A 12,558-nucleotide genomic window follows, 5' to 3' on the forward strand; every position below is an offset into this window, starting at 1 on the left:
TTACCCACATAGGAATGATTCTTGATTTTAATTTACTCGTCTTTGAATTAAAAAGCGAAAAAGAAATGAAATAACGTTTCTTTCTGTAAACGGTTCATGAATTACGAAAGCAGCATGCATTTTACAGCAGACAACAAACCTCACGTGTTTCCGCTAAACGTTTTTCTTTTCTCTCTACAAAATATGTATATTTGTGGTTGTCGGTTGGCAACGTTGTACCAGGCCGTCTGTGTAGCTAACATTGTGAGAGGAACTGTGATGGCGGATGGAGCGAATCAAGTCCGAGCCGAAAAGAGTGTTGTCAGTTGAGTGTCACATGTGAGGAGCAAGTAAGCGGTCATTGCAGCAAGAGGCTGCGAAAAAAAATCAGGGGCCAAAGGCCGCCATGTTCCAGTGCATTATCCAGCAGAGAAATGGGTGGATTAGAAACAGCCCGGAGTTGAAGGATGTATTTCCAGGTAGGCCGCTTTCTTTTATTCCATGTGAAATGAGATTAATATAAAACAAAAAAATACGGTGCTGTAGGTCTGCGACAGATTGTAGATCTGGCTTTGTTTACAGTGTTGCATGGAGGTGCAGTTGGCCTCCTAGGGATAAATTCAAGTTCATTGCCTCGGGCACGGTAGCCGAAAAAGGCATTTTTGAATTTCATGTAACGGTTTTGTTTTTTAAGAAGCGCTGTTGTCGTTTAGAAATGATAAACAATAGAACAAAAGAATATGAACGCTAAAGAGACAAATAAATTAGGGATCTTTTCATATGTACATAAATACATTTATGCAAATTCACAAAAACATTGTGTATTTCGTTTTCTAATTCAAGCTTTCCTTGACTTGACTGTAAGATCTCTTTACAATTACTGAAAACTTTCTGCCAAAGAATATTAATTATGGATTGAACTATCGTATTAGGTGATCAGTGGCTGCAGGTCATGTAAAAGTAAATTAAATAAATTGAAGAAGAAATAGGAGTGACTGACACCTATTTCAGTTTCATGAAAGCGACCCGGAAAAATCGGTGCAAACAATTTGCTGTATATGTATGTTTATGTTCCCTGTACTAATTTTATTTAGTACTTTATGTATATATTACGTTTTCCATTTTCATTTTTTTTAAAATAAATTTCTTTTCCACCGAAATATTCCAAAAACCTGTTTTCCTTGTAATGTTGGAAGAAAGTAACCTTATTAATTATTTTATCCATTGTCACTTAATGTTAGGCATTGATTTGGTATAATTAGATTTATTTTTGAAGGACACACGCCTAATACAAGTCTTCAAATGTAGGTGGAAACTCTATAGCAGAGTACAAATACTAGTGGGTTGTTTTAGTAGGTGGTCGTAGGTTGTTACCCTAGATACAATATACAAACATTCATCTTCAAAAATACACGTGGCTTTCTTTCCGAAAAGAAAGAAGAAAAAATACTAATTTTTCTCTATTTAATATGTTCAATGCTTGATGCCAACAAGTGGTTGGTTGCTTGTCTTGAATGGTTTCTAAACCTTGTCGGCTTTTGTTTATTTTTTTTTTTCTTTTCCGGTAAATATCTATTTTTATAACCGCGTCTTCTGCTGTTTGTGTGCAGATAATATTCGTGTGTGTGTGTGACGTACTTGCACAATGGAGGTGGGATTTTTGTTCTTGGGAGTAATTCAGTGGTGGACGATTATGAAGTCGTAAAAAAGGGAGGGAAATGGGGGGAGAGACAAGGAAAAAATACGGGATATCTTAATAGCGACTGCGCGGGACCAGACACACCCGGACAGGGTCAATATAAACTCCCAGACTGCATCGCGCGCGCACACGAAACCACCACCACCACTGGAAGAAAAAATGTACCCCCACCGATCGAGTAGCAGGAAAACTACTGCAAAGACGAAGCGACGATTTGCAAAATCTCACTCCCCGGGAAATTTCCCACCCCGTATTGATCTTTCGTTTTTAAGAGTATCTGACGGGGGAAGATTGAAGGGAGAAAAACTAGCAATCAAGGGAGTAAAATAGAGAGAGGGGGGGATCGTTTACGGTTTCCTCGGTTCACCAGGAAACCCTCAAAAAATTGAATATTGAATTAGAATCTAGCGAGTAACATCATTTAACAAGTCCAATAACATGTGCGCTATTGTGTGGAGATGAATTTGGAGACAATTGTAAATGCTAATGATGCTCGTAAATCAATTGCTAACAGAAAATTTGAAAGATCAATTCACTCAGGATTTTGGATGAAATATTGAACACTACTCGAAATGTTTGGGTGTGTCCAGCATAGTTTGATTACACACTCTAGTTATTCCCCTTCACCACCGAGAAAATAATGTTTTTTAAAAAGCAAGTAACGTAAAAATTTGTCCATTATGTGTGATATATTTAAGGAAAATGAAATATACTTTCTTCTTCTTCGTACAACATGAGGAAAGTTTCGGATTTTACACTGGAAATTTTCCACTTATTTTGAGGTATCATTCCACCATTCGGCCTGTGAGACGAGAATAATCCTAAAATGCTGCCAGAATGGACGGTCATACGATTTGAATCAGGAATCTATGTTTGCCGCCAAAGTATGACATACAAATTAATAATTAAAAAAAAAAAAAAAAAAAAAACATTGTTATTAACAATCACAAAATATACTCACGGGTACTTTTGATGTTTTGAAACAGTAGTACGTAGTATTTTATACAAAATGTATGAAGTGACATCCCTCTCCGCTAACAGAGATACACGCAAAGTTAAATTGAGATAGATACTAGCTTAATATTACAAGCAGTGTTTCTTCCAGACATGATTTTATGGAAGCACTGCCCCCCGGGGCTCGGAGAGAGCCCCCCCCCGGAGGAGACCAAAATAATATAATAATAAATAATTAATAATATAATAATAAATAAAATAGTACCAGCAGTGCCTCCGGAATGCGAAGTGTGCTTTCCCCCCGGAACATAGTTTCTGAAAGAAACACTGATTACAAGTAGTATATGCATAACTATGTTTTAAAATGGATAGGAGAGAAGACTACACTTTTAGCCAGCATTTTTCGTAGGAAAGCCAATTGGTTGGACATATCTTGCGAATAAGTTGTCTTCTTCATACCGCCATAGAAGGAAAGATGGAAGGAAAGCGAGGAATAGGAAGAACACAACTGATCGATGATTTGAAAAATACAAGAAAATATTGTGAGTTAAAAGAGGAAGCTGAAGATCCAGAAACGTGGAATAAATATTTCCAGGCCCAAATCTAGAAAGAAAATATTTTTAAAAAATAAATAAATAAATAAAAAACACTAGTCCCAATACCTGTCAAAAGGCTGTTTGCCTTTTCTATATCTATATATCTATATATACAGAGTAGAACTATATATAAATGAAAGTGACTATGCTCGTAAATTCATACGTCTTGAAGCACCTGACTGATCTCGATCAAATTTTCAACACAGATGAGGTTCGGGCCCTTAATGGTTTTTATCATTTCACTTTGACGGTACAACTTAGGAAAGGGGAAGATATTTTAAAATCGAAAATGACCGGGGTTCTGAGATAAACAGTGACACTTCCGATGCCGTTTAAATCCAAATTCAGACCCACAACTTGGGGGGGATACATAAAAATGATCTAAAATGACCCATATTAGTGCCGAATCCATAGTTTTCAAGGTCGCTGAGATGAATAGTGACACTTCCGATGCCGTTTAAATCCAAATTCAACCCTTTATGTCCAAAATGAAACGTATTTTCCCCGTGCGAAGAATGTGGAATTAATTATACGGTGCTGTTATAGGACTATTCTGATATTATTTTGGTGTTTTTGAAGTAAAGGTGATTCACATTTGTTCATATACTAGCGTTTCAACAAGGATTCTTACTAGCGGTGTAGCTAGAGTTTATTTTGAGGGAGTAACCGGATTGTCTGTTACGTGACGGTCACTGATTCAAAATACTCGGTTATAATTTGTGGCGAAACGAAACATAATACTGTACTTGACACTGACTCATTTACAACACTACAGATATACGTGACTTGTATATGGAAGAATTCTGAAAACAAACGTGATCAAACAAGTGAATACTCGATGATTATTATTTCGATCTGCCAGTCTCACGATTGACATGGCGTTATCAAATGTCGTGTTTGTTAGGGCGTCCATTGGAGTCTTAGCAACAGAGACGAATTTTAATCTTAATAGATCACTTACGTGCTGAGTAAATATTTTCCGGGGTGCTTTTTTCTCATCAGCAAATCTATGATGTAAACAAAGTCTGAACACTTTACTCAACTGGCACTACTCCCTTCTCATGCAAAGATAGTCTTTAAAAACTGAGCTTACAATCTACGAAGTTCGGGTCAACCAAGTGGTGCACATACCATTTGATAATATGGGGTCTGCGCATCGAATCCCAGCGGTATTATTTCCAGGTTTTTTAAGATGGGGAATCCTTACCTTTTAACTCCTGGAACACCAACACTGTGTAAATTGTGACCAACAGACGATTCTGTACGTCAAAATTATGTAACTGCGTCTAAAATCAGAGGTCAGAGATTTTCAGTGAAACTACCATGTAACCTTTCTTGGTGCTACTTGTCCTGTTGGGACTTCTGAAATCTCTAAGATAGGCTACGCGCAAACAAATACCAAACAGTGGGAGAAGTCAAAAAGGAAATTGAACATGTTACCAGTCACATCAATAAACAAGTATGTGCTAAGATAATTATACATTTAGCCGAGAGAGTGAAGTTCAGCAGAGCAAGTCGTGAAGAACATATGCCGGATGTCAACTTTTATTCTTAAATCAGAATATTTATCCGCTAAAATAATGTAAAAATGTTTACCATTTTGTAAATGTACAGTAATTTATTAAACATATTGGGTCGTATTCAGAGTCTTTCTGACGAGTGATTAGTGTCATACTAAAGAGTTAGACTAACATGTTTCATGCAGTAGTCAGGTCCTTAGTATGATTCTAATCACATGTCCAAATAACTCAGAATACAGCCCATTAAGTCCATCATTTTCAGTGGGACACCCTTTATTTAGCCTATGGAAAAAAAAATGAAATCTTAATTTAACTTTCCGCAATTACTGTTAGACCAAATGATGAATAATTAATAAGATTAAATAATTATAAAGAATTAGGATACGGAATTAGATTTCTGGGCTGTCGAGATCTAAACCATTAAGCCCGTCATATATGTGAGGGATGAGGTCTCTCTGCAACCACACTATCCGGGGAAAGGGAAGGAAAGGAGCGGCCTGGGACCTGTATACTAGGTACCATCCCGGCATTTGCCTAGCGCAGGGCGCAAAATTTCAAAGTCATACTCCCTCGCCAATCCAAAAATGATGGTCGCCAGTATCTCTCAAGTACAAATTATGAGAGTCCCCTCCACACGGTCATTGGTTTGACAAAGAAAGAGATTACCTCAGGGCATAAAATTTAAAAACCAGACAAATTAGATTCAGGATAATCAATTTTGGATTGGACAATTCATATACATGTTAAAAAAATATGTTAGCTTTTAAGACTTCACGTTTGTGTAACGCTCTCTCTCTCTCTCTCTCTCTGTACTTAAGTACCAGTTGTTGATTGCAGTTTTCGGATCAAACTCCTTAAGTGAAGGACCACTGATGGAAATTTTCAGCAAATCATCCAGTATACGTCAGTCTTCAGCAGTCTTAACTCTGTAGAGACTGTTGAAGCCTCTCTCACATGAAGCAATACTCACAGGTAAACCTGCACAAAATGTGACAATTGGAAGCAGATTTGGGAGTCTCGTAATGAAGTTTTCATTGTAAATCTTTTTCAATGTCAGCTTCAACGTCAATGAAAAAAAAATAAAACTTATGCTCTTTCCACGTCCGTTGTGAAGACTTCACATTCTGTGTTATTTCTCATCCAGTGACAAATTATTTTCGTGTGAAACGAAAACTGCGCAGCCCTGTGAGCGTAGGCAGAAACAATTCCTACTGATCACTGGTCGCCAGCTCTAAATTTCGAGTCGCCAATGGCGAGCAGGCGACCGGAAATTTTGTGCCCTGGCCTAATGTGAATGAGGAAAACCCACGAAAATCTCACTCGGGGAAGATGGCTGGCCTGGAAAAGCTTAGACCGAGCGTCCGTGAATAATTACCCAGTTTATCCAGTTTAAAATGGCCTTTGAACTGTATCTGGTGATTGTTAAATAAATAAATAAATTATGAAGAAATTGTGTTAGGGAGCGAGAAAATCCACAGACACGTTGTTATCCGCCAGAAACTAACGTGTTCTGGGATCGAACGAGGAACTCTTCGCACCAGAGATCATCGCTTTTCCCCACCGTGTCTCTCATTTAATCTGTCAAGTACGCTAAGAATTCCAAATTAATGGAACATAGTTTCATTAATTTAATTTCTACTTTATAGTAGTAGTTGGTAGGTAGCTTTTATTGTTTGCTGGTGTAATAAATAAAACGCCGGAGACAATTTTACTGCGTAAATGAAAGAGATTATACCAATTCTTTTAGCTCAATGCGTCAATAAAGACATTCAATGATGATATTAGACATTTTACAACCATTTTCCACACCATTCTCGTTCTGACTCAGAAAAAAATTGGGGACAAAATAGAAAAGAAAAAACAAAAATGCGATTTTACCACAGAAGTTCGGGCTCTGTTACAGATTAAGGGATGGTGAGTAAAACAGCCATTTTCTCCTCACATAATCCTAAATGTTGGAATGTGTGAGTCATTCGATGATCTGGTACCACTGCTGCTTGATGTGATGTGATGGGGTTATTAGATGCGTCACTCGCACTGTCTTCATTCTTACGGCTTCGTTGAATTGATCCCTATAGACGTTGAACGAAGCAATTTAAAGGGATCTACAGTTAAATGCACTGGATTAATTGGCGTGTATTTTTTTTCCTTCTGAATTGAAATGATACAACCAGTGAAGACGTGATCTTTTATATAAAGGACGTGTGGGTGCTGGTGGGTTGTGAAACTGATCTGTCCTATAAAGAAGTGAATTTGGCCACGTGCCTATATACGCAAGTATATTTGATGAATGGCGTATAAATACACATTGCAGACTTTCAAACTTTGAAAAATTAGAATTTCATATGTAAAAGAAGCACTGTTTGTACCCGAGTTTGAGTTTCTGTCTTTTGTGTCCTTATGTAACACCTAGGCTATGAAGGACAGGATTTACTAGCAATGTGAGCCGCGAACTACGATCAGGGCTTAAATCTGGTGCAGTGGGCGGGTGCACAGATAACTGTGCAACATAGGCCAGCCACATTCACCATCACACCATCTTGCCTCAAAGTCAGGATCACGTCATTGGCGCCGGTTAATAAAGATATCAATTGAATCATATCTTGCTTAACACAATTTCAGTCGTGGTAATTGTTACCCACTTTCCTAAAACCTGGGTCCCTCGTTTGATTAGAGTGGATAACTAAAGTAGATAGCACACTTTATTTGTATGATTTTCTTTTAACGCTATTACTTTTTGTCGGATTAAGGCATCTTACCTACCAACTGGATCGATTTCCATTGGAGGCGGGAAATTTTTCTCGTTCTCAATGGCATACATAAGGGGAGGTTCCAAGTTTTAACCCCCACTTGAGCAAGATGTTATGCAAAAGTAATCATTTACCATACTAAGATATGTGTACAAAAAAAAAAAAAAAAAAAAAACTGAAATTATATGATTTGGGAGCTTGAACCCTCGTGCCCTTGAACTGCGTACCCCATGTTCGTTTCAATGTGGTGTAGTGCCTCTGTGAAAGGAGTATCTCTAGAAACCGGCGTGACCAGACAGTGGTGCAGACAACTCACATTCTATATGCGCCAAAATATAGAAAATGTGGAGCTTTATAGCCTCTCCTAGCCCTTGAGCCTCATGTGGATACGTTTTTGTAGATTGTAGCAATTTTTGATTTTTCTTTTTTTAAACGAGAATTTGACTCTTCAAACCCAACTTTGATTGCTCATAATTAGTGGTGCCGATGAGACGAAAAATAAGCTTTTATTGTCTCGTAAATGATGTAGAAATTAGGGATGGGCAAAGCCGTTTTTATAAAAGCTGGAAACCGGTTTCGGTTTTCAAAAACCGGTTTGGTTTTTCGCCGAATCCGGTTTCGGTGTTTTTCAAAACCGGTTCGGTTTTCACCGAAACAATTTTCTCTATTTCCGTGGAAACGGAATCAGTTTCCGGAGAACAACGAAACACTATTCTGGTGAGAAATAGATCAAATTTTGGAAAAACCGGAACCGGTTTTGAAGAAAACCGAATCCGGATCCGGTAGAAACCGGTTTTTGTGCCCACCACTAGTAGAAAAATCGTCTCGTCTCGATTCTTCAAGAATTCTTTGTTTCGTCTCGGAAAAAAATTCTCGTCTCGTTCTGTAAATTTATATACAACACTTATGCCCTGATGTCTTTCTTGATTTCACCTAGAATTTACCGAAATTCTTCCACATCACGAGAGCTTCACAAAGGGTGTGATGTAACAACATGTAACCTAAATTTATTATTAGAGCATATTCTGAAATGACTTGCGTACTTTTAAAACATTGATAAATGCTCTTCATTGTGTTCATACGATTACTTTATCAATGTATGGTTGTTATATATGAAGCATATAACACGAAAACAGTGTTTGAAATCGAAAACTTGGGTGAACTAGTGTTGCCTTTCGAAATTCATGTAATTTCTTGTCTCGCGGGCAACACTATTGCCCATAATTCGGGAAACAAAAGTCTGGATAGGAAAATATTTCACAAGCTCACTAAGCAAAGCTGTTTTCATTTCCATGCCAAATGTGGTCAAGGTCGGGTAGGTTCTGTAGATCGCAGCAACTGGTGATTTTTCTGAAAAAGATGATTAGAATAAATCTATAGGAGCCACGGTGGCTCAGTGCTAGAGCGCTTAGCTCTGGTGTGTAGGGTCCCTGGTTCGATCCCCGGAGAAGTAAGTTTGTGGTGGAAAACATCGTGTCCTTAGGTTTTCTCAGGATCCTCCAGTTTCCTCCCACTTTTTCATTCCACCAATTATTCCATTATCATTCACTTGCCTTAATCACCATCTCCCGTAGCCACGTGGGACGTTACACTGAAATATTTCATTTCCAGACTAAGTCCAATCTCCAGCTTTGATTACAAATAACTCCGAAATAAAATGTCCGCACACAAAAATTTCACAAGTGTACTAAATAAGTCAAGGTCGTTTCCATGCCAAGTTTGGTTAACATTGAATAAATTCTGTAGATTACAAACGACAATAAGACTACTGTCCTTGTGATGGATTTTTTTTTAAAAAAATACAAGTCAAATAAAAGACGAAAAGTGGAAAATAAAATAATTTCGACTTTATTTGAGAAGAAACTTCGTTTATTACGGACGTGATAGAAAATATAGGAGAAGTAAAGAAAGGAGGGGAGGAAGATTGCAGTGGATGAAAGTCATTGAAGAATGATAATCTGCATATGCAGCATACATCAAAAAGATCAGCAAAGGGACTATATAGTTAATGAAATGTCCTAAATTTATAATAAGTGACTTTCCATTGATGGCAGAAAGTTTGCGGTAAATGATAAGGTAAGGTCTAATTAACTAAGAATATAACAGATAGATGATATATTGATCTCTCAGTACTCAACAATAACAAATTGTCTGCCCACCCAGAACAATGTGGTTTACCTATTTATTTTGCCACTGCCGTGAGTCGAATGCAAATCCTGGCACTTCATGCATCCATAATACTCTTATGTTTTAAACACTACAGTAAATACAAGAGTTCAGGGTCATACGCTGGAGAACAGATGTGAGGATCCCCTAAATTTTGACTTTTCTTCATTTTAGGGGTGATATTACAGATTTTAATATCACTTATCCCCATATTGAATTTGGATCCCTCCTGAAATAAATTCCTGCATACGTCCTTGCTAGAGTTAACAATATATGTTCTTTCTTATTTTGTTTCGCTGATGTTTTGACTGAAAGGAGACGACGATTTTCCACGCAACATAAACGATAGAATGAGGTTTTTGTTGGATGCAGTTTCCTTCCTTTGTAGATGCCCTTGAACAGTTGCCTAATAACATCCCAGGTATAGTTAGTCTTGGCTCTATCTATATACATCTAAACATGTAATATGTAAGCACAATCCACATCCGTACTGTTCTAATTTCCTCTTTCGCCGTAATACATGACGCGTCCTTTATTGTACGCGTATGTAAAAACAAGGATGCCAACATTTCGACAATAAATTCCTGGGCAACTACAAAAAAATATACAGTGTTGTGAGTGTTCAATATATCAAAAAATAAATAAATAAAATTAGTGTTTACTGAATATTGTAAAAGTAATATAGACTAGGTAAAATGCTGTGTTGTTTGACCAAAAAGTGACGTTACACGATTTCTTATGCAAAAAGAAAATAGAAGAGGTACTTTGTTCATCAAATTTTTCGTGCCATTAGTTTTGGTTTAATAATATTTTGTTGTGCTGTATGAATTGAGTTGATTTTGAGTTTAACGTCCCTTTTCAGCAGCGAGCCTATATGAGACGGGACCTACTGATTAACGCGGAATCCGAACCACATGAGCTCCCGCCGGGAATCGAACCCGGATCTCTGTTGTTCTGTATGGTATAGTGTTCACCAATAATCACTTTAGTGTAAAAGAGCAAAAAAGCCCACTTTTTTTTGGGGGGGGGGGTAACAGATCTGCGTTCTCTTTTTCTTTTTATGACATTTCTATTCAATTTCTGTAACGAATCCTCTCGGAACTGGTTGTCTTGATTGGTTTCAAAACTAGTATTAAACAGTTTGCCTGCATGGGTAAGTTATACAACTCAACCTTACACGGGTGTAATTTTGGTTGCCTAACTACCATATCAGTGCTTGAACGCGGAATTTCCTGCCTCCACCGGAACTAAATTCGAATTTGCAGGCAAGAAAATACTACCATACACAACGAAACAGTTACAAATTCATTTTTGTTTTGGTATGAAGTTCACACATCTCGTTCTCACCCCAGAAAATATCTTATTGGAGATCTTTAACACATTTTTCTTGTTTTAATTACGTCTAATATTGTTTTTCCTTCAATTTTTATAAAATCTCAATGGTTTTTAGTTCCACAAAGGTATTGTATCCATTCTTCTGCATACCGGTATTTTAAAGTTCTGCATAGTACAATACTCCGTACCAGTGGCGTATTTAAGGGGGCTTCCGGGCTCAAGCCCCCTCCCCCCGAAATTTTAAATGAAATATCTTGCAAAATGTTCACATTTCCGGGAATAAAGTTAGCAAAGCTCCCCACGAAACAAAATCGTAAATACGCCACTGCTCCGTACAAATCATTTATTGAACCTCCTTCGTTAACTGTATTCACTCATAAAATATCCTTTTCTTCTTCCTAAACGCTTCTTTCTGTGTTTCTATCTTTGCTTCTATTTTCACTTCATACTTCAAATTCTCATTAATAATACTACTTAGCTACCGTAAGTTAGTTAGCTATGACAATTTTGTGTTTTCCAACTACTATATACTCTTCGCTTCTATTAGAAGCTGGTGGCTCATTGATAGAGCGCTCATTTGTGCTGTCCCTGGTTCGATACCAGATCATGCGAGTTTGTTAGGGACAAATATCTTGTCCATAACTTTTCTCAATGGTTTGTTTTCTCTCATGTTTTCATTCTATAACTCTTTCATAATTATTCACTTTCGGTAATTACCTTTCGGTAATTGCAACGCGCAAAACAGAAAGTTTAAATTTCATTTTCATTCTCTCTGCCCCAATTGTCATTGCTTTCATATTCTACAAAACTTAAAAAGTTCGTTATTCAATTCTCCCCCCCCCCTCTCTCTCTCTCTCTGTATGTGTATGTGTGTCAGTCTGTTATTTGCTATTTTTTTTTTCAATTTTGAGCCTTCCATTCGATAGAGCAGCGTTTCCCAACCTTTTTCAACTTGCGGCACACTACGGGTGTAACTCAAATTCTCGCGGCACACTACGGGTGTAACTTAAATTCTCGCTGCACACTCATAGATATTATTGTTATTATTATTATTAGTAGTAGTAGTAGTAGTAGTAGTAAATAGAAAATACCGTCGTAACTTTTTCTGTGATTACTGACCACCTTCTCACAGAGAAAAAAGCTCGATCACTGGTTTTCCTCCATCGTAAATCATTATACTTATTTTTCATTCTAATTCAAAAATAGAAAACAATTCCAATGAAATATACGACTCAGGCTTTTAAAAATAAACTTACTTTTTGAAGACTGTATCCAACCTTTAACTCCAAGATCACTTAATAACAAACGAACAAACAAATCACTTATGCTCTTAAAACAGATGGAGTTAATTTGTATGAGTGTTTGTTTTGTCGAAAGGGTAGAATGAGATTTTAAAATTTCAAGTTACGAAATAACCTGTAACAATAAAGAAGCAATAATGGTCATAACAATGATAATAAATACTTTTTTGAACATTAAAAATGTACAGACAAGTAACACAGTGTGAAACCTATAATTTATTAACATGGTTAATATACGCCACAATTTTTAAATATTAA

At 37.1% G+C, this 12,558-nt stretch overlaps 1 protein-coding gene across 1 annotated transcript in view; it reads left to right on the plus strand.

Moving 5' to 3' along the window:
- Positions 1-230: 230 nt before the first annotated feature.
- Positions 231-12,558, plus strand: part of LOC145676512 (SLIT-ROBO Rho GTPase-activating protein 1-like) — a 251,693-nt gene continuing 239,365 nt past the window's right edge. The window contains exon 1 of the mRNA XM_081747334.1: positions 231-458. Within this exon, the coding sequence (XP_081603460.1) occupies positions 386-458 (73 nt within the window). The 5' untranslated portion in view covers positions 231-385. The remainder of the gene's footprint in view (positions 459-12,558) is intronic.

The sequence above is a fragment of the Thermobia domestica genome, unplaced genomic scaffold (assembly GCF_964235325.1).
Source record: "Thermobia domestica unplaced genomic scaffold, izTheDome1.hap1.1 HAP1_SCAFFOLD_186, whole genome shotgun sequence".
NCBI classification, from domain to species: Eukaryota; Metazoa; Arthropoda; class Insecta; order Zygentoma; family Lepismatidae; genus Thermobia; species Thermobia domestica.